General features: G+C 38.5%; 2 protein-coding genes across 4 annotated transcripts in view; one reads left to right on the top strand and one right to left on the bottom strand.

Annotated features, from left to right (window-relative positions):
• Positions 1-13,344, top strand: part of prkaa2 (protein kinase, AMP-activated, alpha 2 catalytic subunit) — a 32,578-nt gene extending 19,234 nt beyond the window's left edge. For 2 of the 3 annotated variants that reach the window (XM_052012063.1, XM_052012065.1), the window contains one exon: positions 888-13,344. In XM_052012063.1, the coding sequence (XP_051868023.1) occupies positions 888-1,129 (242 nt within the window). In that variant the 3' untranslated portion in view covers positions 1,130-13,344. The remainder of the gene's footprint in view (positions 1-887) is intronic. The other variant, XM_052012064.1, reaches the window with a different exon arrangement.
• Positions 13,345-13,771: 427 nt separating this feature from the next.
• The window catches only part of LOC127567736 (uncharacterized), a 67,089-nt gene continuing 56,081 nt past the window's right edge, over positions 13,772-24,779 (bottom strand). Inside the window, exons 21-24 of the mRNA XM_052010720.1 lie at positions 18,732-18,846; positions 15,152-15,314; positions 14,034-14,067; positions 13,772-13,951 (exon numbers count right to left, since the gene is read on the bottom strand). Of these exons, the coding sequence (XP_051866680.1) occupies positions 13,945-13,951; positions 14,034-14,067; positions 15,152-15,314; positions 18,732-18,846 (319 nt within the window). The 3' untranslated portion in view covers positions 13,772-13,944. The remainder of the gene's footprint in view (positions 13,952-14,033; positions 14,068-15,151; positions 15,315-18,731; positions 18,847-24,779) is intronic.

Raw genomic sequence — 24,779 nt, 5'->3', positions numbered from 1 at the left:
ACATTCACCACTAGCCGAAAGCTCTAGGTGCAAGAGTGCACATGTGTGAATTATAGTGCAATTTTGACAGATAACGATGAAATTTTATAAAATGGCTAACTGGCAAGTCATGTTAAGTTTATCTTTCTACTGACAAGTTACGTTGAGGTGCCAAAGAAATTTATTAGCATAATGTAGAATATATAAATGAACCATAAAACAAGTGAAAATCACTGGAAAAAAAAATCATTAGACTTCCACCATATTCCTGTAAAAGCTTAGTTTTGTAAATCATCATTAGTGCACGTTAGAGCTGGTAATATTTAAGAATGCAAACATGCTTTTTTTAAAAAATGATTCTGAATGCCAAAGGATGTTGTGAAAGATAGAAAAAGCATTTGTGTTCTTGAGTAGAAATTAAGGGAACATCAACAAATATGACTTTACATCATATAATTAAATCATAAGTTTACACCCAGCTCAGAACTGAGATAAATTCAGAAAATTTATTTGGGGGCAGAACCATGTTAATGAGCGGCCAAAGATACAGATATTGGTGGCAGTTTTGCCAATCTTGAATAAAGGCAATTTGTGTACAATATATCAACAGGCTTATCAATGTGGCTTCAAACTGTATCTTGTACTATTGCTTTGGAATAAATTTTCAGGAAATTCTAGGCTTTTATTCAAGATCTGTTTTGAACTATGTAGCAGATTAGTTAAAGATTTGGTGGAACCCTGGAACTGGCTTGCTTGTTCTTACCATAAGCATTAACTAACCTTACTTCTACATGTTGCATATACTGTATATGCATTCTTGATATTCTTGTTTCCACTTCAGATTAACTGTGTTTTCTTGCATTCTATTGCATTTTGCCCTAATGATCTTACTTGATTTCTTTGATTAGATGACGTTATGGAACAAAAGTCAGGCTCTTCCACTCCAAAGCGTTCAGGATCGGCAGCTCTGCTGCATAGACCGAGACTGAGTATTGATGCAGCAGCTACTGACGGCCAGCCTTTGACTCTCGTTGGGTCACTCCCCAGCTCACTGACTGGATGCTTGAGCTCTATAACTCCACGATACGGGAGCCACACAATGGATTTCTTTGAGATGTGTGCTAGCCTTATCACTACATTGGCTCGTTGAAGACCCTGCATTCAATCCGTTGAGAAATTGGCTCTTTAACCCGTAAAGGTGTGCAAGAGAATGCCCTTTCCACTTTGCAAAACTCTGTTTTACTTGAGTACTTGTTATTTATAGTGCTGGTTTGCAACTGGTGCTTTTGCTACTTTGATATAGTGGAAGCTGCAGGGCAATATTTGCTCGTTGCCATTTAGAAATTCTACAGGGATAGAGTGGCGTTTAAGTTATTGCATTTCTTTTCGCCAGCCAAATCCACAGGATTATACGGGTTTATAAACAACTGTAAAAGTATAGAAAAGCAACAAATTTCATTTTTAAAGTGATGTATTTTAGAATGTTAAAAATTGGTAACATTAAAGAACAGATGAGATGTTTTTAAAGGTTTGTTGTAGAGCCAGGATTGTTCACGTGATGTGTTGGTGGACAGGATGAGTGTGCAGTTTACTCATAAGCCAAGTTGTGAGTAGTTGGGATGTGAATTTCTATGCAGGATAGTTGTGGCTAGAAAGCTATGAAACAAATTAGATCATAAAATGAGGTTAATTACATTGAAATGAATGTGAAGTGGCTGATTTTAAAATCAAATTATGTTGTATGCAGTTATGAAGGTTTATTGTCATTTTATTGATGAGAGGGATTAAGTTTACTTGAATAGAACTATAAACAAAAATTATTCCGTATATCAACAAGTGTGTGATCTTTGGGTTAAAGTGTGAACACTCCTTTGGAAGTATCTTGTGTGAGTATTTCTCTTCAGCACACCTTTCGGCTGAATAAGTCAGCAGCATGCACAGCTAGATGTAGTTGAACGTTTGCTGATTTTCTTGTAACGTTTACTGTATCTTTACAGTACAGACTGAGAGATGACATTCAAGACTATCACAAATGGTATATCAGTTGCATTAAACACATCTTTAGTGACAGTTATGATTAATGTTTTGTTTACTGTTGGATCTCACTAGCATCTTTGTAAGATCTAGAAAATTCATGTTTTCAAATAAACTTCAAGCAAATTTAAGACAAATAAAACTAAAGATGTTGGAATCTGGAATAACAAACAGAACACTTGGTGGGTGAAAAGGTGCGAGGCAAAAGGTGTAAGTCAACGTTTTGGTGGTTATCCCCTCCCCATCTGGTTCCACCTATCACTTACCAGCCTCTATCACACCACCCCACCTTCTGCCATACTTCTATAAACTGGCAGTCTTTCCTGTTCCCTCTTAAGCCTGATGCAGGGTTTCAACCTGAAATGTCGACTTGCATCTTTTGTTTCCACAGATGTTGCTTGACCCACTGAGTTCTTCCAGTATTCAGCTGAAACAAGTTTAAGATTAATTTTCGAATGCAAGCCAGAGAATAATTCAAACCAATAATGCCCCTAAGATCGCTTTACCTTTGATTGGATGGTTTTCTTGCTGTAGGTTTATTTTTCATTTTTTGCTTCCCATGTTTCTTTGTATCCCTAACAAAGATTGAATTTCTGATGCTGTGTTTTACAGGCTTGGTGACTCTACCTAATGGGCATTGTCAATGATCTGTATTTTAATTGATTCAAAAAAGGAATAAGGAGTTTTGATGGTGAGATTACTTCTTTAATGTATCAAATGCAATTAATTGTGATCTGCAGCTATTACTTACTTTCCAAGAATATACAATAATTCTGGGCCTAAAAATGAGTGTATTTGCATAAGGCCAGTACATTGAGACTTGGGCCAGGACTCCACTATGCCAATCCTGGCCTCTGCTATTAATATTGGGTGGGTTGATGGTGGGGGCACAGTGGATGAACATTTTTTGTAATGGAGCTTTAGTTATGATTCGCCAGGTTAAACAGTATATGGGCCAAGTGAGATGGTGTGAGCACATTAGCTCTTCTCAGATAAAAGATTTGTTAACCCCTGCCTGGATTTTACCAGTGAGGCAGAACTTTGGAAGAAAGAAGGTCCATCTATGGTTCCTGAAGAATGTACAAATTATACCCCAACCCTCCCAGTAAGTGGAGCTCTCTGCTGCTGTTTCCTGTTGCAAACAGTTTGCACTGCGCCCTCTTCATCCAGGCTTCCCTAGTGATGGCAAAGAGCCAGGACATGAGCATAATAATATGGCTGATATTTTATGTAAAAGACAATTCTTCATCTGATATGAAGCTAATTAATCACGGACAATTAGGGCCTTCACTTTTACCTTAACACTAATCAAATAAAATGTTTTGTATTACCTATTTTAAATAATTTTCACCATTTAATCCAGGTAAATTTCAAAGCTATGACAAAGAGCAGGTAGATCTACCAAGTTTATTTTCTGCATTGATAAAGATGTCTCATAATTTTTGAGATATTATTAAAATAAATCAATGGCACTTAAATAAGCTCGTTTAATTATGAATTTGAACTACAGAATGGTGCAGTGTTTCCTGTGGATTTGCAGCAGTAAAATGCTTCTACAATGCAAAAATCTTTGATGTGGTGTAAATGCCTGATGTCATGCTACAACATAATTTCCTAGATGTTTTGCACAGCACCAAGATGCATTTTGAAACAGTTGGAAATTAATAATATTTGGGCCAGTTTTACATTAATAAATTTGCAAATGCAATGATATTACTTAAATAGAGACAAGAGACTGCATATGCTGGAATCTGGAGAAAAAAACAAGATGCTGGAGGAGCTCAGGCAGCATCTATGCAGGGAAATGAACAGTTGATGTTTTGGGTAAAGATCCTTCATCAGGACTGGATTTAGAAAGAAACTGAGAGCCTTAAGGCTTTCCTGATGGGGGATGGAAGTGTAAAGGGGCTGGACGTCCATGGTGAAGATGAGGCAATAGGGGCCAGGGAATTGAAAGTTATTAAAATGGTGGAGAACATGCAAGGCGTCCCAGATGTAGGTGGGAAGGGACTAGACAAAGGGGAACATGATAGAGTTAAGATATGAGATCAATGGGTCAAGAGCAGGTGGAAACAGTGGGCCTACTGGGACAGTCCTGTTTGTGAATCTTGGATAGGAGATAGAAATGGTGTGGTTGGGGCACTATCAGGTTGGAGGCTCTGGAGAGGAGATCTCCTGTTGTGATGGTACGGGAGACAGTGGCCTGATAATCATTAGTGGGTTCATGGTCAAGGAATAGGTATGAGGAGGTGTCTGAGAGCTGCCGCCTGACCTCTGCATCTAGAGGTCAGTCCACCAGGCCACAACAGCACTGCCCTTGTCTGCGGGTTTGATGGCATGGTTCGGATTGATGCAGAGTGAGCAGAAAGGGGGTGAGATTGGAGTGGCTGGAGAGAAGTGGAGAAGACAGTTGATGCCACATCAGCAGTTGGAATTGGAATTGGAAAATGTTGAGAGAGGGTAGAAGGCTAGAAAAGAGAAGGATAAGTGTTGAAAATGGGAGAAAGGGTCAGAAGTGGGGGGGGGGGGGGGGGGGGGGGCAGGGAGTAAGGACTCGTTACCAAAGAGATAGGCATGGGTGCAGTCCAGAAGAAGGGTCTCAGCCCGAAACATCAACTGTAACCCTTTGCAGATGCAGTTTGACCCGTTGAGTTCCTTCAGCACTTGCTCAATATTACTTAAATGCTATTTTGATCCTCGATGCCACTTACACCATATCACAATGGTGCCGATGTGTCCAGTATGGTATAATCACAGGAATATTGATTCCAAATGCAGAATATTGATGATGTAAAAGCTGGCTCAAACAATGTCCTTGCAAACTTTCCATCAACATCTGTACATTTGAAATGGAGAATTGCTGCTTCAAAATTACACACTTAAGATGTAGCTTTACCTTCAAATATATCTTTCAGCATTTAATGTCCTGTGAAAATGGAGCAGGAGTTCATAGTTTTCTGTAGTAATGAATCAGGTTGGTTTTTGAACACCGCAGCATTGGGCAGCATTTGTAGTCGCATGAATGTTTATTGATCATATAGAAAACTGAAGACATAGGCCAAGATTAGCTGGGAAATGCCACGATTTCCATACTAAATGCTGAGAAAGTTTAGGGGACATGATTATGTAAGTTCCAAACATACTGCTTGAGCTCTGCCATCCACTTCCTAGCTTGGGTTCATTTTCCTGAGATTCCCAGCAATTAGCTGTAGAATCTGCCCTTGCACCCTACACCAAGTTTTTCCTGGTTAAGTATCTACAACCCTGTTGATTTCTATAGACTTCAATGGCTGTGGAGCAAATACATAGAGAAGGTAAATTGCTTTTTTTTTTAATTACTTTGTTAATATTTTTAATTTTGAGCTTTTGGATGATTTTATTTCTAGTTTTTTAATTCTTGTTAAATTCTGAATGCCAGAAGTATTCAAACATTTAAAAATGCTATCAACTTTGACAGCCAGTGAATCTGGGGGCCAGGGATTTGCCAGCTGCTAAGGTTTTCAGAGATTTTGGGGTCTCTGCTGTGGGCTCCAGTGCAGGACTTTGAACACTTTGTAGAAGCAAAATAGCCTCTCCATGTCTGGATTAGGTTAATTCAAGAGAGGGATGATTATGTGGTGTGAGCCAGTGATGGTGCTATGCAAGCTTGTATGTTTACATCAAATACTTCAAAGTTGGATGAATATTACTGCATTCTTGAAAATGTGTAAAATCTATAACAACTCTGACAACCATGTAATTTTATCCATCAAACAAAATGTATATTTTTCTTCTAACTCTAAAAATCTTCAGAAATAAGGATATTAGTTAAAACATGGTAGTTATGTACTATATCTTTTTTTTGACCGTTTGTGTGATAGAAAAAACACATTATTTTAACGAGCTAAAAATGCTGATCTTTTACATACCAATAACCTGAATTCATACCTATGTGATTCACATAATCATACTGTTGAGTTGGAAATTCATTTGTGTTGTCATTGGTGAATGATTTCCCAAATAGTTTAGAAATATGCTATGTGGAATAATATTTAATAATGCCCATTGAATCCAGTTACTGTCTTAAATGCTGCTTGTCAAAATCCCCAAATAATTAACATTGTGGAGTTGTATTTAGCTGGAACGTAAATACATCTTGCAGTATTTTGCAGTTAAGAGCAATACAAGATATTTGGAACTGGTCAACTGATAGCTACCAATAAAATTAATATCCTACCTCTTATTTTAGCCTTATATGTAATTTGAATTACAGTTGATTGCAGAACTAATTTAGTGGAACTTTGCAGCACTCATTGCTATTTATAATGAATGACAGATTTTAAGATAAAATACAGCCTGTGTTTCTGATTTCTTCCTCGTTTGATTAATGTTCCATGGGCCTTGATGCTGGGTGTGTAGAATCACAAATGCATTGACCATGTAGTCCTCTAGTCTTTTAAACAACTTCATCTTGTCAAACCATATCACAAAATAGAAATAAATGTAATGCACAAGGAATGCAGAGATTAAAATACTGTTTTATGGCTGGTGTCCCTGAACAGAACATTGACTGTGTTGCTTGCGACATGTTGTAATGCACACTGTGATCTGTTCTTTTTTTTAATATGCCAGTAGCAGTTAGAGTATACTGTTTGTTCATAAGTTGCTAAAATCTTGAAGGAAAGACTAAGTTTAGTTTTTAAAATTCTAAGGTTGAGTCAAAGAAACAAAAGTAGTATGTGAATATTTTATACTAATAAGATTGTTTAAACTTGTTGTACACAACTGTATTCACTAATTGTTAGTATACACTTTATAACCTGATTTGTCATGTTTAAGACGTGGAAACAGGTTTGTAAATCAATTTTGCACAAATGCAGCTAACTATTAATACCTGAATACACTTGACAGCTGATGAAAGCACTATATTTCTAAAGTACAGTTATAGTCCAGCTAAAGACGCAAAACATGAGCGACTTAGTTTCTCCCCATAAACTACAAAACTGTTAGTCGATATTTCAAGTCTTACAGACCTTTCCTCAGAACTTGGGCATCCTGTTCTTGTAATCCTACTGTAAATCCAAATGCAATATTTACCCATAAAAGGGATTTATAATATGATTGTAGGCATAAAAGATCTGATATAGCAGTGCAGTTTCATTCAAAAACTGCAAATGCTGCAACTGATCTGCAATTCGGGTAGCAAAAGAGTTGAAGGACAGACTTTAATGTTTAGTATATATACCATTCAGGCAACTGATAAAGGACAAACCTGAAATGTTGTAACTATAAAACTTAACAGGTTCGTGTACACTAAAATCTCTTGTCTGGAGCCTACTAGATTTGACAAGTGCTGATTTATTTCATATGCCAATTAACCTACATTTGCCCTCCATCAGTGTAGTTATTTTCTAGTTTTACTTGTAAATTTTCAACCATATTTTCTCCATTCTCAAATTGCCTCCCACACTATACTCCCAGACTTGCTTTCCACTGCCTTTTTGAAATGCATGATGCAGGCTGAGATTTTACTTTCCTTGTTTGCAGAGAGATGCCTGACCCAAACTTGGTGTTTCTAAGAAATATTGCTCAAATAAAAACTGTCATATAATGAATAATCAGTGCACTTTATCAAGAAAATATTACTTTCCAAAATCAAATCAGAAATAGTGCTATGTCTCTGAGAGAAAATATCCAAACTTTTATCCTTTTAAGATATAATGCGAATAATGATTAGAAGCATTATCAGATTTTTTTTACACACTTAATTTTAGTACATTAAGACAGGATATAGTACTCCACAGCTATCCGTTGGCTAAGACTATCTCAGCCTAGATTAGTTATGTCATTAGCAAATACTATAACACATTCCCAGTGACCTAGTTCAACTATGACCCATGGTTTACTCCCTGTTCCTCTAGTGTAGTGAGAGCTTTGGCTCAGTTGGTAGCATCTACCTTTATATAGGAAGTTGTTGATTCCAGTCTCGCTCTAGATATCCTTGACAACAAGATCTAGGCTGACTCTTCTGCTTTACTCAAGTAATACTTTATCATTGGAGGTGCTGTCTTTTTTTCAGATGAAATGTCTGCACTTAAGTTCCATGGCCATTGTTTTTCAATCAATATTACTATAAATCTATCATCTGGTCATCACTGCCTTACTATTTCTATTTGCATAAATTAGCTGTACTGTTTCCTATGTTACATTGGTGAAAGAACTTGAAGTACTTGTTAAAAAAGCTTCGGGATTCCCTCAAAGAGTTTATATAAATGTAAGTCTTTGGTGCATTGGTTTCTTCCTGTGCTGAAACTATACAACTTGAATTAAATTTATCTGAGATTTCTATTGCTGGTTTTGACTAAAACAGCCATTGTGGTTGTTTTAGTAGTTGACTGATGACTTCAGCACATTTTTATCATAAACTAATGCAAATAAGAGCTGAGGCAACTAAGATACATGATTATTACATAGAAAATACAGACTGTAGAAAGTATCCACATTTTTATATATACCATGGAAAGTAACCAATGTGCAGGAATCAGTACAGTTGGTTACTTCTTGATCCAGAGTACTTTGGGGTTGTGCCTTTCCAATGTAATAATATTTCCTGTGCCCAACTATAAGGTGGCATATACTTACATCATGATTGTGCTAATGGTGTCGCTTCCCAAAGTGACAGTCTATAGTGGATGAAAGGGTCATGTGGAAGATAATGTGGTGCGTGGGACTGGTTTCTGTGGTGCAATTTTCCAGGTAGTGTGAAGTTTTTAATCCAACACTAAGTTTCTCACTTTAATAAATTACTCCATTGGTTATAGAGTGTTTCTCAATGCCACAGTTCAAAGGGTGTCTTTTAATTGCAGCTCTTCTTCCTTTCCAACTTTCAAAATATGTACTTATTAAGTTATGTGAGGAAGGAAATTGATGTAGGATGAAAATTAAATGGCAAACAGGATTAAATGCAGGCACAGAAGTGCGGAACCTGTCACTTCTAGCTTTCTCCTCGTACAGCTTGATCTGTGAATGACAAAGGTCTGCTGCCCAGGAAGATCTCTTACTTTGAAATATTTGAATAAACTTTTATCTTTTTCAGATTTTGGTGTAAAAATGGCCAGCCTTGTTTAAAGAAGGTTTATTCCCAATAGATTAAAATATTTTAATCAATTGACTTTCCTCTCAAATGCAAGGTGTGTGTATATATATATTTTTTTTTAAGTAATTCATATCAAATCAATCTTTTCAGTGTCCTTTCACCAATGAGTAGTATTAGGTTAGCATACTAGAGTAACAAATGCATTAAAATGGACCCTTTATACCTTGCATCTTATTTGAAATTGTGGCTTAGTACATGCATTTCTCAGTGTTCCTGGAGTTTATGGCATAAAAAATACAAACCTGCATTTTTATAATGACTGAGTATGTGGCACTGTGACCTAACAAAATGCTAGCTTTACAAGGTTCTGAAACATCTAACAATATAATGTACTGTACGAGTTGTAAAGCAATTCAGATACTTTGCTAAATGACAGCATAGGTTTAAATATTTTATTGTTCTTCACATTTAGATCTAAAATACATTGACATTTTTGAATAGTTTTTAATAGTGCTGTGAGATACAAATAGAGTTGGTAATAAAACTGTGAAAGTAATTTTTTGAAAAATGAGAATGTTTCAGATTAAAGTATCAGAACGTGGCTGCTTGGCCTTCTCGGTGTTAGCTTCAAATATCATGTGGCTCGTGGCTGCAGCACATTGTGCGTTTTGTCCGCACTAGTTAAGCGGCAGATACTGATGCACTTCAAGTATTCAAAATAGTACCTACAGTAACTACCTTTCAACGTGTGAAAATCTGCTCTGAATTTATTTTCATAAATCTGTGTAGAAGTCAACATTTATAGCTATTGGAATGCAAATTTGAAATGGAATTTTTATGTTCAGCTTCTCATAATTCTAATTTGCTTAATACACTGTTGCCAAAGGCAGAATACCTCTTGTTTAACTTGAACTCAGCTCATTAGTGCATGTTTGGGTCAAAGGTGTGAATTGGAAATTTAAAAAGAACATGGAGTCACCTGACAAAACCCAAGCCATATAGCACTATTGATGAGATTTTCAATCACTTTGTTCATTATTGAAAATAAGCTGATGATGAAACAAGTGGCAGGATTGTTAGATGGAACATTTATGGAAGGTATTTAGGCAATTTCCTGTTCTTTCTGGTCAATCACTAGCTGCACTGAAGCAATTTGGCTGTAGGTACAACTTATCTGGAGAACAGATCTTTGGCACAAGAGTAGGGATGTTTTTGGTGCTCATCACCACTTTTGTGTCCAATTTTTCTCCAGGAAATAAGGTGCAAAAGATCAGCAGAAGACCACCTTCTGTTTTGGTGAGGATCTCAAAAACAGCCTAAAATGGATTATCCTCCCAACTCTTCAGGCTGAAAATATATGCAAATACGTCAGCATTACCTTCTTGTACTCACTTGCCAGGCTCTGCCTTCACTGTGGATGGAAATGTTCATGGTGCTCCCCTTGTTGTATTGGTGTAATTTTCCATCTATATAAGTGGACAAGTAATTGTTTAAAGTATGCTACTCCTGCCGTTAAGGTATCTGTATTGTAACTGCAGTATTGGTACCTCATTTTCAAGAATGCCTATGCTGCTCTTGACATTTATTTCTACATTCCTTATTGAACTGGAATCGATCTTCTAGCTGGATGATACTCTAAGTGAGGGATTTACAGGACCATGAAATTAGAAATTGTGTTAGAATGATACCGCTGCTGTTTTCCAATAGGAATGCTCAGTTTTGCATCATATCTAGTAATAGATCACAATGTTGAAGGGTATCCCAAGTGTGAATTTGCAACTTTGTCTCAAGTTTAGTGGTCACTGTTACCATCATGAACAAATGCTTTCTGATTATGCAGATTAGCAAGAATGGGGCCATGTAAACTCTTCCCTTATTGGTTCTTTCAGCATCTACAGTATTAGCTCAGCTGCAGGAGGGCCTGTTGCTATAATGTTCAAAATCAAAATGTAGCATGGATGAACTTTAATTTGAACATCAAGGTTAAGTGTCTTGCATTGAAATAGAAATTACTAATACTTTTATGGCAATTGCCTTATAGTTGGTCACTATTTCAAAAACTTAAGACTGTCAGGTATCATACTTTAATTAATGGATTTAATTGCTTTGTTTAAAGGAATATCCAACACTTGTGCCAGAAAGTCAGTTGGCAGTAATTAATATTTTTGTGAAGCCAAACAATATTGCATTCATTAGCCAAGTTGGAAAATTGTGCATATTTATATGCTGGAAGGATTGACTTGGTTCATTTCTGCATGACAAGTCAACATACATTCAATTTACTGTGCAATGAAGTTGAGCATTGAAATGCATCTTGCTACCTTGTGGTAGTTTGGAGCCATCACACATTGTTTTAAAACGTGTTGATTTTAGTCCTCGTTACAGATTATATGCTCTTGTTGCCTTAAAACTTGGACATTATTTTATCACAATAGCTTTATCTTTTTGTACGTATTTGTATAAAGATGTTCATTTTTCCTATTTGCAAGAATCAAATAACTAAAAATGTTTGAAGTAAAAACAAAATGCTGAGTAGGTCAGGCAGCATCTGAGTAGGAAAATAGGTTGATGTTTCTGGACTGGAAATATTGACTTCACAGAAGATGCTAACATCTGCTGATATACATTTTCTGTTTTTATTTCAGATTTCCAGTTTCCAGAGTGTTTTGTGTTTACGTAACATTGTTAAATTTGTAGGTTTTCCTACAGAATTAGTGAAAGTAATGGTATTTCTCTATTCTAATCTACTGATCATATATTTGTATAATTGCAGTGTGTAGAATTCTGTGCTTTACCCCACTTCTTGGATGTACAATGAATAGGAACAGTTGTAAAACTCAGTACCAAATATTGAGCTTCAAAAGGAAAGCTGCTTGGAACTGCTCCTATTTATACCCTATTTCCTGATTTCACAATCTTATGTTTGCTCATGAAGAATAGTGTTGCTTTGTAGATACTCAAGAGCCAACCAAAAGGTTGCATCCCATGCAATGGAAGATTAGAAACTGTGTGGCACATGACAATCCAAAATTTGAGCCAGCTAGATCAACAGGCCAGCATACTTGATTGTTGAGATCTGAAATTCCTTACTATCACAGTAAGTAGAATTGACCCTGGTTAGGATAGTGAAGGCAAAGACTCCACAGTGAGTTTAACCCATTCACTGGCTACTGTAATACATCCACCTACATGTAGATGTTAGACCATCTTTGAGTGCCTGATTCAGTCTTTATTTTATGACAATTAGCCTTGACTGGAAAATTGAAGTCTGTTGCCATCAATTAAGCATTAACAATTGCCCTTTCATTGATTGATTTGGTTTTTAAAATTTAAGTTTTAAAAACCAAAATCAATTTGTAGGTTTGTTTTCATCAGCATCAATGCAAAGTTTAATTCTCTGGCATTGTTTTGACTTGATGACTGTAGTAGCTCAAGTTAAACTTCATTTTGATGAAATTAAGAAATTGAGTGTGTAGACATAATTTTTAAAAACACTACATATCCTAGAAATTACAGAAGGGCGGTGGCAGAGTATCTGACATCAGTTCAAGCTAGTGGTAACTTGCACCTTTTTCACGGCTTGAGCCTGGTACAGATTTTACCGTTTGTCTCACCTACCTACCGTAATGCTTCTTGGGATACTCTCACTCTAACACTATTAGCTCTGGGTCTTCCACAATGAATCGGGTAACTCAAATGCAAAAGAATAGCTGTTATTTCTTGGCATGTGCATAATAGTACAAGGTTAAAATTGAGGCATGGCCTTGGTATGCACAAAGTTTTGCTGTATTATCACATCTGTGCTTTAGCTGTAGATGTTCAATTTGGGAAGTGTATGCATTAAGTACCAGTGTGCTCTCACCATTAACAGCAAATTAGTTACCAATAAAATAATACATATGATTAGTTTCACAACTATTTTTGCATGATGAGCACTGAGTTTCGACCATTTGTGACATCAGAAAACATTGACCATTCTGATTTGTGTGCAACTTGTCTTTTGTTTCTGAAATGTAATGCACTGCATGATATCATGGTTGCTATTTGCACTTTAATAAAATATTAGACAGTACTGTTTCTGTGTTCTCTTTAAAATGTCTTATTTGCACATAACAACTATATCATTAGACCTCACTGGTTTCCACGTATTGTCGTGGGTTAATTTGTTTACAAGCTGCACAGCCTACCATCTCAAACACCTAATGTTCCAGTATTACTGAATGTTAAACTGGCATACTCATTGAAAACAGCCTGAAACCTTTGAGATTGTGTGTGTGGGGGGCACAGGGTGTTGATGGAGATTTTACAAACATTTCCATTCATCGTAAAGTGCTGTACTCTTGTTGCTTACGACTTCATTTCCAGCAGATTGCATGCCTCTTAGTGGTACCAATTTAAAACTTGGCCCATTCAACCTAATGAGCAAGCACTTGCAAGGTATACTTTTTTTTAATCCCTATATCTTGATCCTGGGAACCTTAGATCTAGAATGATGAGAGTTGTTAAACCACTGCCACATGTTGTTAGCACTCATTATCTCAATCAAAATAATAAGCCAAAAAAATCATCTCACTGGCTTAATGAAGATTTCAGTACACACTTCTTCTCCACCCCAACTATAAGATTCACTGACATCAAATAACACATTAACAAACTGACATGTGACCAGCTATTACTGTTTCCAATGATTTATTTTGAATCCCAAAAATATTTTTAATAGCATTATTAAGGGAAACATTCCAGTGTGCTGAGGTGATTGTGGATTAAAGCTATCTTTTAAATTATAAAGTTCCAGAATATAAATGCAATTATTCAAACAATGTTCTTTCCTTTTCAAGCAAGGTATCCACATTAACTCAGGTTCTGTAAATAAAACATTTAATAAAATTCAGGATTTACCTTTTTAGAAAGTGTAAATTTTTGAACAGTAAAAAAAAAGACTTACCCAAATATTAAATGTTGTACATGGACGTAACCATCTAAGGCAAAATGAATCAGATTTTTAAGGTGTGGTTTTAGTATTTGTTGTAAGTGTCATAAAATGTCTCTACTTTTTTTTTGTAAAAGTACTAATATTAAAACTAACTTGCTTGGGAGATTTTTAAGTGGGCATAACAAATAATACTGACAAGTACCTAATCAACATTAATGTTAAAAGCAGTTTTGAGAACTGAAAACAGATTGCATAAATACTTGGCGTAGAACCAGATCAAGATTCCACACCTAATTAATGAATCATTTTTGTAAACTGAATATTCAATGGAAATATTTGCTCCTGCTTAACAAGGTTTAGAGAGCTATGGGCCAAATATGGGCAGATAGGCCTAGCTCGTGGGCAACACAGCATGGACGAGTTGGGCCAAAGGGCCTGTTTCCATGCTGTATGACTGTGACTCAATGATCCCAGTCAAACAATTGGGGCTTATAATGCGGATTAGTATGCACAGGCGTGTGGTTTGCTTCTAAACTATACCTTAAACCACGAGAGGTTAAACTATGTGTTATTTAAATATGATTCCACTGTTTTTAAATGCCAAAGACATTTAGGGCAGTGCATCAGGATCCATCACCTGAGGGAGGGAGGACAATGATTAAGCCTCAAGCTAAATGTTACCTGATTCAACATCTTTGCAAATTTTCCAGAGGGGTTATTTATCCTGGGAACTGGGAACAGGAACTGTCCCTACAAGTTCAACAATCACAATGCCACCCATGCCAAGATAGCTAATTCACCACAGACCAAGATTCATACATTGTCTTTTCATAACCTGTGCCAGACAAGCTATTGTGCTTCCCCTTTGAGGAATCAGGTTGAGACAAAGTAGAAAAGCAAAACTGTAGCTGCTAGAAACACTCAGCAAGTGAGGCATTATCTGTGGAAAGTTAACATTCCGGGTCTGGGAACCCTAACTGTTTCTCTTTCCACAGATACTGATGCCTTCTCCAAAATGTACAGACTTCAGATTTCTGTCATTATCCAAATGATTCATTGTATTATGTGAGAGTAGTTTTCTACGTAATTTAAATCCAGTGTGAATATTTTTAAACATAAGAGTCACTTACATTTACCCTGAGTATTCCGACAAATTATTAAGTTGTCTTCTCCAATATCTATTACCTCCAGCTTCTCTCCAGATTTTACTGGTAAATACAAGGATCCTTTTTGCTGTTGCACAACATTGTGCTCCACAACTGCAACATTCTCCACAACAATCTCCTTGGTGTACTAGAGAAATATCCACAACAGATATGGTTAGTCACAAATGAGAAAGGTTCAGTTGCAATGAAAGGAAGCTCACAATACCCATTTATTGCTACCAGCTGCTTTTAAATGTTGCTTTCACTGCTTTATGTGGGTGTCTATTCTACATCCCTCGTGCTTTGTTTAAACTGATCAAGTTCAGGGCTTTAGGTTTCACACAAAGGCCCAGAAGTGGGATTGTGCAGTGCAATGCAATAACTGTATGCACCACACAATCAAAATGTTTAATCATAAAATTGAGCACATTCTGCTTAATGTGAAGTTTCTCTCCTGGGCCATGTAAGATGCACTGTGCTTATCCACTTTGGTGGCAAAACGGAAGGCAGATTAACTTAACAGCAACATTTAAGAAAGGGGAAGGTGCAATGAGACCTAGGTGCCCTTGTGCACCAAGTGGCATGTTGGCATTCATAGCAAAAGGATTTAAGTAGAGAGGCTGCAATAATACAGGCGAGACCACACCTTGAGTGTTTTTGCAGTTTTGGTCTCCTTATCAGAGGATGTTCTTGCAATGGAGGGAGTGCAGCAAAGATTCACTAGACTGATTCCTGGCATGCAAGGCTGATGCATGAAGAGAGATTGGGAAATCGTCCCAATCTCGAGCGTTAGAGGAATGCGAGGGGACCTCATTGAAACTGAAAACCCTGACTGGCTTGACAGACTATATGCAGAAACGATGCTCCTGATGGTGGAGATGTCCTGAAACACAGGTCACAGCCTAAGAAAACACAGGATGTTATTTTGGATCAGAGATGAGAAATTTTTTTTACCCAGAGAGTGGTGAACCTGTAGAATTCAGAGGGCAGCTGAGGTCATATAATTAAATATATCCAGGAAAGAGTTAGACACAGTTCTAATGGCGATAGAGTTCATGCAATATGGGAAGAAAACAGGAACGAGGCAATGAATGTGGATGATCAACCACCAATATATCGAGTGGCCAACATCTACTTTCTAGGTTGTATGTTTACAATCTTGTATCGCACTGTGACTCTCTTTGAGAACCCCAACTCTCCATTCACTGCAACTATAACATCTGATATAACAGACTCCTCTCCCCTTCTCCATGTCTAGAACTGACCCTTCAGGCCTCAGTCCCACCACTTGGACCTGCAAGCTCACTATTTTCTTACACTGATGAAGCCAGTGGTGAAAAGGCTTCTAAGCACATCTTAGGCTGCAATGCACAATAGAATTTTACAATAGTGAGCCCACGTGCAACAACATACACAAGCCAACTGTGCACAATAATGCACCAGCTGATGCCAGACACACTCAAAGATTATGGCTGTAGTTTCCAGCCAGCACTGAGTCAGCAAGCTATCTGCATTCCAGTGACTAAGCATGGGTTAACCACACATCACAATCCTAACCCTCTCCTTTGGGTGCTATAGAGTTAAGCTCTATTAGGATTTTTGTGACCCTCTCCAAATCCCATCTGTCAGGCAACACTAAAACTACCCATTTCCACTTCATCGTCACTCTAATTAGCAATGAAACCTCTATCTGCACCTATTACATTCCAGTTCAATCAATGCCTATTCAATTTCTTGTAGGAATGCCGAGTCCTAACCTTCTCTAAAACTGCACTACCTATTCAGATCACATTCTACCTGGAAAACATTCTATCCTTGTCACTTCACCTGGTTCAAACAGCCCATTTAAAATCTCACCCGAACCTAACTCTGCAATCTGCTCTAGCTCAGGTCTGTACCCACCCTCCGTTCCTTCAAATTCCTCCCTTCCTGAATTCAACTGTCAGGTGCAATGAAAAACTGCTTTACTGTTGCATCTCTTAAACCCGTTTATCATACTCCAAATTTCACCTAGTTTAAAACTTAATCAAAATTTACTACTTGAAACATCTCTACTTTCCTTAAATCACAACCAATGTTTCATCTGAGAGAAAGTTTGGAATGTTAATGGAGGGCGATGTGGGAGGGGTTAGATGGATCTTAAGATAAAATTGTGGGCCGAAGGGCCTGTGCTGTAACGTTCTATATTCTACGTTAAAGGCACAATAAATGTACCTTAAACCACATTCTAAACATATCTGCTACATTTGTGTAGATTTGTTGCTGCTATATTTGTTGAGGCACGGTCGTGTAGCTGTAGGCGTAACGCTATTACAGCGCCAGCAACCTGTGTTCAATTCTGCCACTGTCTGTAACGAGTTTCTACATTCTTCTCGTGCACAAGTTTCCTCCAGGTGCTCCGGTTTCCTCCCACATTCCAAAAGACGTACAGGTTAGGAGCTGTGGGCATACTATGTTGGTGCTGGAAGAGTGGCAACACTTGCGGGCTGCCCTCAGCACATTCTCAGTAATGCAAAAAGACGCATTTCACTGTGACTAATAAATAAATCTTAATTATAGGGTTCGTTCTATTTCTGGTATACTTTCTCACAACAGCCACAGGTTTGGGCTTGTATTATTTTGTTTAGTAGTGGAATGCTTTACAAATATTAAAAGGATCTATGGGAATCATATCCCAACCAAAATGCCAAGATACAACTACCAAAGTCTGTAGATACAATGGACGTCCACTGATTCAGGTATCCCTGGGGGAAGGACGCCAGAAAGCTCGACTTCATTCTGATAATGCAAAAGGGAAAATACCAACTATGAAACTCTTTCCCCCAAAACAAAAAAATGAAACATGCATATTTAATGCACAGAATAGAATTAGGACGAAAAATTATTCCATGTCTCAAAAGGCAGATTAAACTGAAAATGTGTAGTGGGCTAATGGACAATTTCTGCAGTGAGCCCTTTGCTCTAAGATTCTTTTGCATGAGGCCTGAGTTGTGGGAAATAGAATCAAACTTGCATGTTCAAGTTTGATTCTATTCAAGATCTCAAGGGGTGGGTCAGAGCATTGGAGAAGGGTTACAGTTCCTTATATCATAGTGTTTGAGGCTGTGATCAACTGGTGTGGGGTAGGACAAGTGGGGATGTGATCAATCAAAATCCATTCGGGGGGTGGGGGGGGGGAGATGCGGGGGGGTCAAATAAAAAGGAAAATTGGCAGTGAAAGAAGAAAGATACAAAGGAGCAAGATAAAACCTAAAGGGGTCTTACCTGCAAGAGGACCACGGCATTGAACCAGCTAAGCAAGCCTCAGATACATTATAAAGACCTGCTTTTCTTGCATGGCCCATGTGGTTTGTAGGGCACATATGCACAAAAGAACTTTAAACAAGTAATTGACTTCTACATGGAAAACAGCTTTGCTCCATGACAGTGTTTCAAGGCTATACATTTTCAATCAGCAGAACTAAAGTGGAACTCTTGTTGCTGATCACAATTTATCTACCCTGTAGCTTTCACAGAAAATTGTACTGAAAAGTACAGAATAATTTATTAGGAAAAGTAAACTTACATTAAATTTTTCTCTAAATTCTTGTTCATTTAACATTTTCTTTTTGTTTACTTTTGATTCCCTTTCCCCACTTGGATCTTTTCTCTTGATCTTGAATATTCCTTTCACCTTCTCCCTAGTAGAATAAAAAAAATTAAAAATTAATTTATGTACAGAAGTGGTTTGTGGTAAAAAGACAAACTTTCTGTACTTTGTAACAGATTAAACATCTAAAACAAATGTTAAAAAAAAAGAAAATGATGGACATTGTTGCATAGATTCTTACTAAGATACTTCTCGAGTTCTGATGAAAGATCATCTGAAACATTAATTCCATTCCTCTCTGCACAAGTGCTGGAGATACTCAGGTCAGGCAGCATTTTGTGTTATTTCAGATTGCTTGCATCTGCAATTGTTTATTTTTCCAAAACAAATGTAACCCTAGCAACAATCATTTCAGGATATCCTAAAACCACGATGAGGTCCTACAACCACCAATTTATATAGGCAAAACAAAAAGCTCGTATGTATTAATGATACAAAACTGAGTGGGGATCTGTGCCATATTTTGCAAAGGAATTGGATGATGATTTGTAAAGAAATATTAAGGAACAAAGGGGAAGTAGAGAAATAGGATTGGAGTAGGTAAATAACTCCAAACTGAAGAGTCAGCAACGGCATTACTGCAAATGGAGTGAATGGGCTTTTCTACGCTCTAATTTCTACAATTTGTTAGGAATCCTAATATTTGGTATATAGGTGTTCTAGTTACTCAGACTCTGGTAAAGCTGCTTATAACCAACTGCTTGTTTGTAGCTACCAAATATTTTGAAAACAAACTACACTGCAAGGCAGAAACTCAATATTCTTGTTTTCTTCCATTTTTCTTAAATAATCACTGTTCCTGACCTAACTATTGACACTCAATCCAATAAAGGCCAAAATTCCATTAGCCTTTGTAATTAATTGCTGTACCTGCATGTCAGAGCTTTGCTTTTCAGAAACCAGGACTCAGTTCTTTTTGTATCACAACATTTTGTAATCTCACTGTTTAAATTATAATTTGCGTTTCCGTTCTTCCTTTCAACCATACATTTTCCCAATACAATACTCCATCTGTCAACTTCCTGTCCACTCACTTATCCTATCTATATCCTTTTGCATGCTCTTTCTATCCTCCTCACAACTTGCTATCTCGCCTATCTTTGTTTTATGAGCAAAAGCTACAGTATATTTGTTCCCATCGTTCAAGTCATTAATGCAGATTAGAAATAGTTGAATCCCAAATGTAGATCCCTGTTGCACACTACTAGTGTAAGTCCAAAAATGAACTATTTATCCCATTTCTGTTTCTGATAGTTAGCCAATCCCCCATCTTGTGCACTTTTGGGCAGTAACCTTGTATGTGGCATTTTATTGAAAGCCTAATAGAAATCGAAATACACCTCATCTACTAATTATCATGTATTTGTTTGTTAAATCCCCAAAGAACTCCAGAAGATTTGCCAAACATTATATCCCTTTCATAAAACCACTCTCATGTTCTTTGATACTCTGTGTGTCTGGGTATTACCATACTAATTATAGATTTCAGCACTTTTCCAATCCCAGATGTTCAGAAAACTGGTCTAGACTTTTCTGCTCTTAGTCTCCCTCCTTTCTTTGAGTAGTGGTGTAACACTTACGATTTTTCAAATTTCTTGGACCTCTCCAAAATCCAGGGAATTTTGGTAAATTCCAACCGTTACATCCATTATCTCTGCAGACATTTCCATTAAGACCCGAGGATGAAGGCCATCCGATCCTCTTGGCCTTCAGCCCCATCAATTTGCCTAATGCTTTTACTCCACTGAGAGATTAAGTTCCTCTATCCTATGATCCCTTGATTATATTTGGAGTGTAGTTTTGTGTCTTCCACTGTGAAACCCAATTAAAATAATAATCTCTGCCACTTCTGTATTTCACATCAATTCCCCAGTCTTATCCTCTAAGGGATGAATGTTTTACTTTAGTTACCCTCTTTTCACATACCTGTGGAAGTTTTTACTATCCATTTTATATTACATGCTAGTTTATTATCATCCTCTATCTTCACCCCACGGATTTTGTTTTTAAGTCATCCTTTGCTAAAATTTCCCTATCACTAATCTTCACCTTTTCTTTTAGATACATTTAACTGCCTTTGTTAGCCATGAACTATGAATGATGTGGAGCTTTTCTTTCTCACTGGAATATATCATTGCTGAGACTTATGAACTTTCCCTTACATGTCTACCACTGCTGGTCTATCATCTTACCCCTTAATCATTTTGCACAGTCCATTTAGCTAACTCAGTCTTTGTAACTAAAGGGAATTACAAAAGTAAATTTAAAACACTATCTTCAGGCCCAAGTTTCCCACTCTCAAACTGAATTTCAAATTCTCTCATGCTATCATCATTTTATTCAAGGGGATCCTTTACCAAAAGATCATTTAATCCTTTATCATTACGTAATGATTGCTTTCCATTTGCTTCCTCACTGTATTGTTCCAAGAAATCAAACCAAATGCACTATGAACTCATTCTCATGGCTACTTTTATCAATTCCATTTGTCTAATCTACATGGTGATTAAACACACCCATAGTTATTGCGGTACCTCCCTGCTATTTCCCTATTTGACCAGCAACACAGCCTATATACAACTCCCACCAGTGTCTTCTTACCCTTATTATTCTTATCTCTTAGTACAGCACAGTACGGGCCCTATGGCCCATGATGTTGTGCTGAACTATATGAACACCTACTCCATGATCAATCTAACCCTTCCCTCCTCCACAGCCCATAACCCTCTATTTTTCTTACATCCATGTGCCTACTTAAGAACCTTTTAAATGTCCCCATTGTATCAGCCTCTACAATCACCCCTCTGTGTAAAGAGCTTATCTCTTTCATCTCCCTTGAACATTCCTCCTCTGACCATAAACGTATGTCCTCTGGTATTGGCTACTGCCACCCTGGGGAAAAGGTGCTGGCTGTTGACTTTATCTAATGCCTCTCATAATCTTATACACATCTATCAGGTCGCCTCTCATCCTGCGCCGCTCCAAAGAGAAAACCCCTAGCTCGCTTAACCTTTCCTCATAAGACATGTTCTCTAATCCAGGCAGCATCCTGGTAAATCTCCCCTTTCTAAAGTTTCCACATCCTATACTGAGGTGACCAAAACTGAACACAATACTCTAAGTGTAGTCTAACCAGAGTTTTATAGAACTGCAACATTACCTCGAGGCTCTTGAACTCAATACCCCGACTAATGAAGGCCAGCATACCATAAACCTTCTTAACCACCTTATCAACTTGCGCAGAAACTTTGACTGGTCTATGGACTTGGACCCCAAGATACCTCTGTTCCTCCACACTGCTCAGAATCCTGTCATTAACCTTGTGCTCCACCTTCATGTTTGTTCTTCCGAAGTGTATCACTTGGCACTTTTCCCGATTGAACTCCACCTGCTACTTCTCCGCCCAACTCTGCATCCTGTCTATATCCCGTCGTGACCTATGACAACCTTTTACACTGTCCACAACCCCTCCAACCTTCGTGTCATCCACAAACTTACTAACCCATCCCTCCACTTCCTCATCCAAGTCATTTATAAAAAAATCACAAAGAGTAGGGGTCTCAGAACAGATCCCTGCAGAACACCACTAGTCACTGCCTTCCAGGCAGACTACGCTTCATCTACTACCACCCTCTGCCTTCTGTGGGCAAACCAATTCTCCATGGATCACACGCTTCACGACTTCCTGAATGAGCCTACCACGGGGAACCTCGTCAAACGCCTTACTAAAGTCCATATACACCATATCCACCGTTCTACCTTCATCTACTTGTTTCGTCTCCTGCTTGAAAAACTCAATTAGGCTCATTAGGCACGACCTGCCCCTCACAAAGCTCACTGACTATCCCTATTCAGACTATGCTTCTCCAAATGCTCGTAAATCCTGTCCCCAAGAATCATCTCCAATAGCTTCGGCACCACTGACTTAAAATTCACTGGTCTACAATTCCCAGGATTATTCCCATCACCTTTCTTGAACAACGGAACAACATTTGCCATCCTCCAAACCTCTGGTACCACTCCTGTGGCCAGGGAGGACGCAAGTATCAGCATCAATGCCCCAGCCATCTCTTCCCTCACCTTCCAAAGTAACTTGGGGTATATCCTGTCCAGCCCTGGGGACTTATCTATCCTAATGTTCTTCAGAAGCTCCAACACTACCTCTTCCTTAACTTCAACACGCTCCAGCACATTAGCCTGTTCTACGCTGACCTCATATTCATTAAAGTCCCTCTCCCTGGTGAGCACTGAAGCAATTAAGGACCTCCCCTACCTCCTCTGCCTCCAGGCACGTTTCTCCCTTTATCCCTGAGCAGTTCTACCCTCACTCTAGTCATCTTTCTGTTCCTCACATATGTGTAGAAAGCCTTGAGGTTGTCCTCAATTACACTCGCCAAGGCCTTCTCATGTCCCCTTCTAGCTCTCTTAAGTCCCTTCTTAAACTCCTTCCTGGCTACCTTATAATTCTCAAGAGGCCTCCCTGATTTTTTTCTTCCTAAAGCTTAAGTATGCTTCCTGCTTCTTGACTAAATATTTCACCTCTCTTATCAATCATGGTTCCTTTACCCTGCCATCCTTGCCCTGTGTCAGTGGGACAAACTTATCCAGAACCCCATGCAAGTGTTCCCTAAACAGCCTCCACATCTCTTCTGTGCATTTCCCTGAGAACATCTGTTCCCAATTTACAGTCCCAAAATCCTGCCTAATACCATCACAATTACCCTCACCCAATTAAAAAAATTCCCATATCATCTGCTCCTATCCCTGTCCATGGCTATGCTAAAGGTCAGGGAGTTGTGGATTCTAGAGTACTAGATTCAGTATGGCCTCTCCTCTAGTCAGCCTGTCCACATACTGTGTCAGGGATCTTTCCTGGATGCACCTAACAAATTCTGCCCCATCTAAACCTTTTGCACTAAAGAGGTGCCAATCAATATTAGGGAAGCTGAAGTCTCCCATGACAACAACCCTGTTATCTCCAAAATCTGCCTACTTATCTGCTCCTCATGTCCCGGTGGCTATGGGGGGGGGGGGGGCACCTATAGAATACTCCCAATACCGTGAACGGTCCCGTCCTGTTTCTGACTTGCACCCACATTGACCCAGTGGACGATCCCTCCACGACGTCCTTCCTTTCTGCAGCTGTGATACTACCCGATTAGCAATCTCCCCCCCCAACCCGTTTACCTCCTCCCCTATCCCTTCTGAAACATCAAAATCCCGAAACATCAAGTAGCCAATCCTGCCCTTGTGACGGCCACGTCTGTGTAACAGCCACAACATCGTAATTCCATGTACTGATCCATGCTGAGTTCATCACCCTTATTCTTAATACTTCTCGCATTAAAGGCATTTCAACCCATCCAACTGACTGCATTTATGACCTATCCACTGTCTATCCTTCCTCAGTCTTCCACATAATGCATCCACCTTTATACCAACTGCTCCATTATCTGACATAATACTCTGGTTCCCATCCCCCTGCCAAACTTGTTTAAACCCTTTCCAACGGTTCTAGCAAACTTGCCCGCAAGAACATTGGTCCTTCGGGTTCAGGTGTAACCTGTCCCTTTTGTACAGGTCATACCTTCCCCAGAAGAGATCCCATTGATCCACAAATCTGAAACCCTGTTCCCTGCACCAACTCTTCAGCCACACGTTCATCTGTCATATCTTCCTGTTCTTACCCTCACTGGTGCGTGGCACAGGCAGCAATCCAGAGACTACCACCCTTGAGGTCCTGCTTTTTCGCTTCCTTCCTAACTCCCTATATTTCCTCTTCAAAACCTCATCCCTTTTCCTATCTGTGTCATTGGTACCAATGTGTACCACGGCTTCTGGCTGCTCACCCTCCCCCTTAAGAATACCATGGAATCGATCAGAGACGTCTCTGACCCTGGCACCTGGGAGGCAATATACCATCCGGGAGTCTCGTTCTCATCCACAGAATCTCCTATCTGTTCC

Source organism: Pristis pectinata, chromosome 3, assembly GCF_009764475.1.
Source record: "Pristis pectinata isolate sPriPec2 chromosome 3, sPriPec2.1.pri, whole genome shotgun sequence".
NCBI lineage: Eukaryota > Metazoa > Chordata > Chondrichthyes > Rhinopristiformes > Pristidae > Pristis > Pristis pectinata.
Note: the sequence above shows the minus strand (reverse complement) of the source record. Positions and strands in the feature narration are given on the sequence as shown.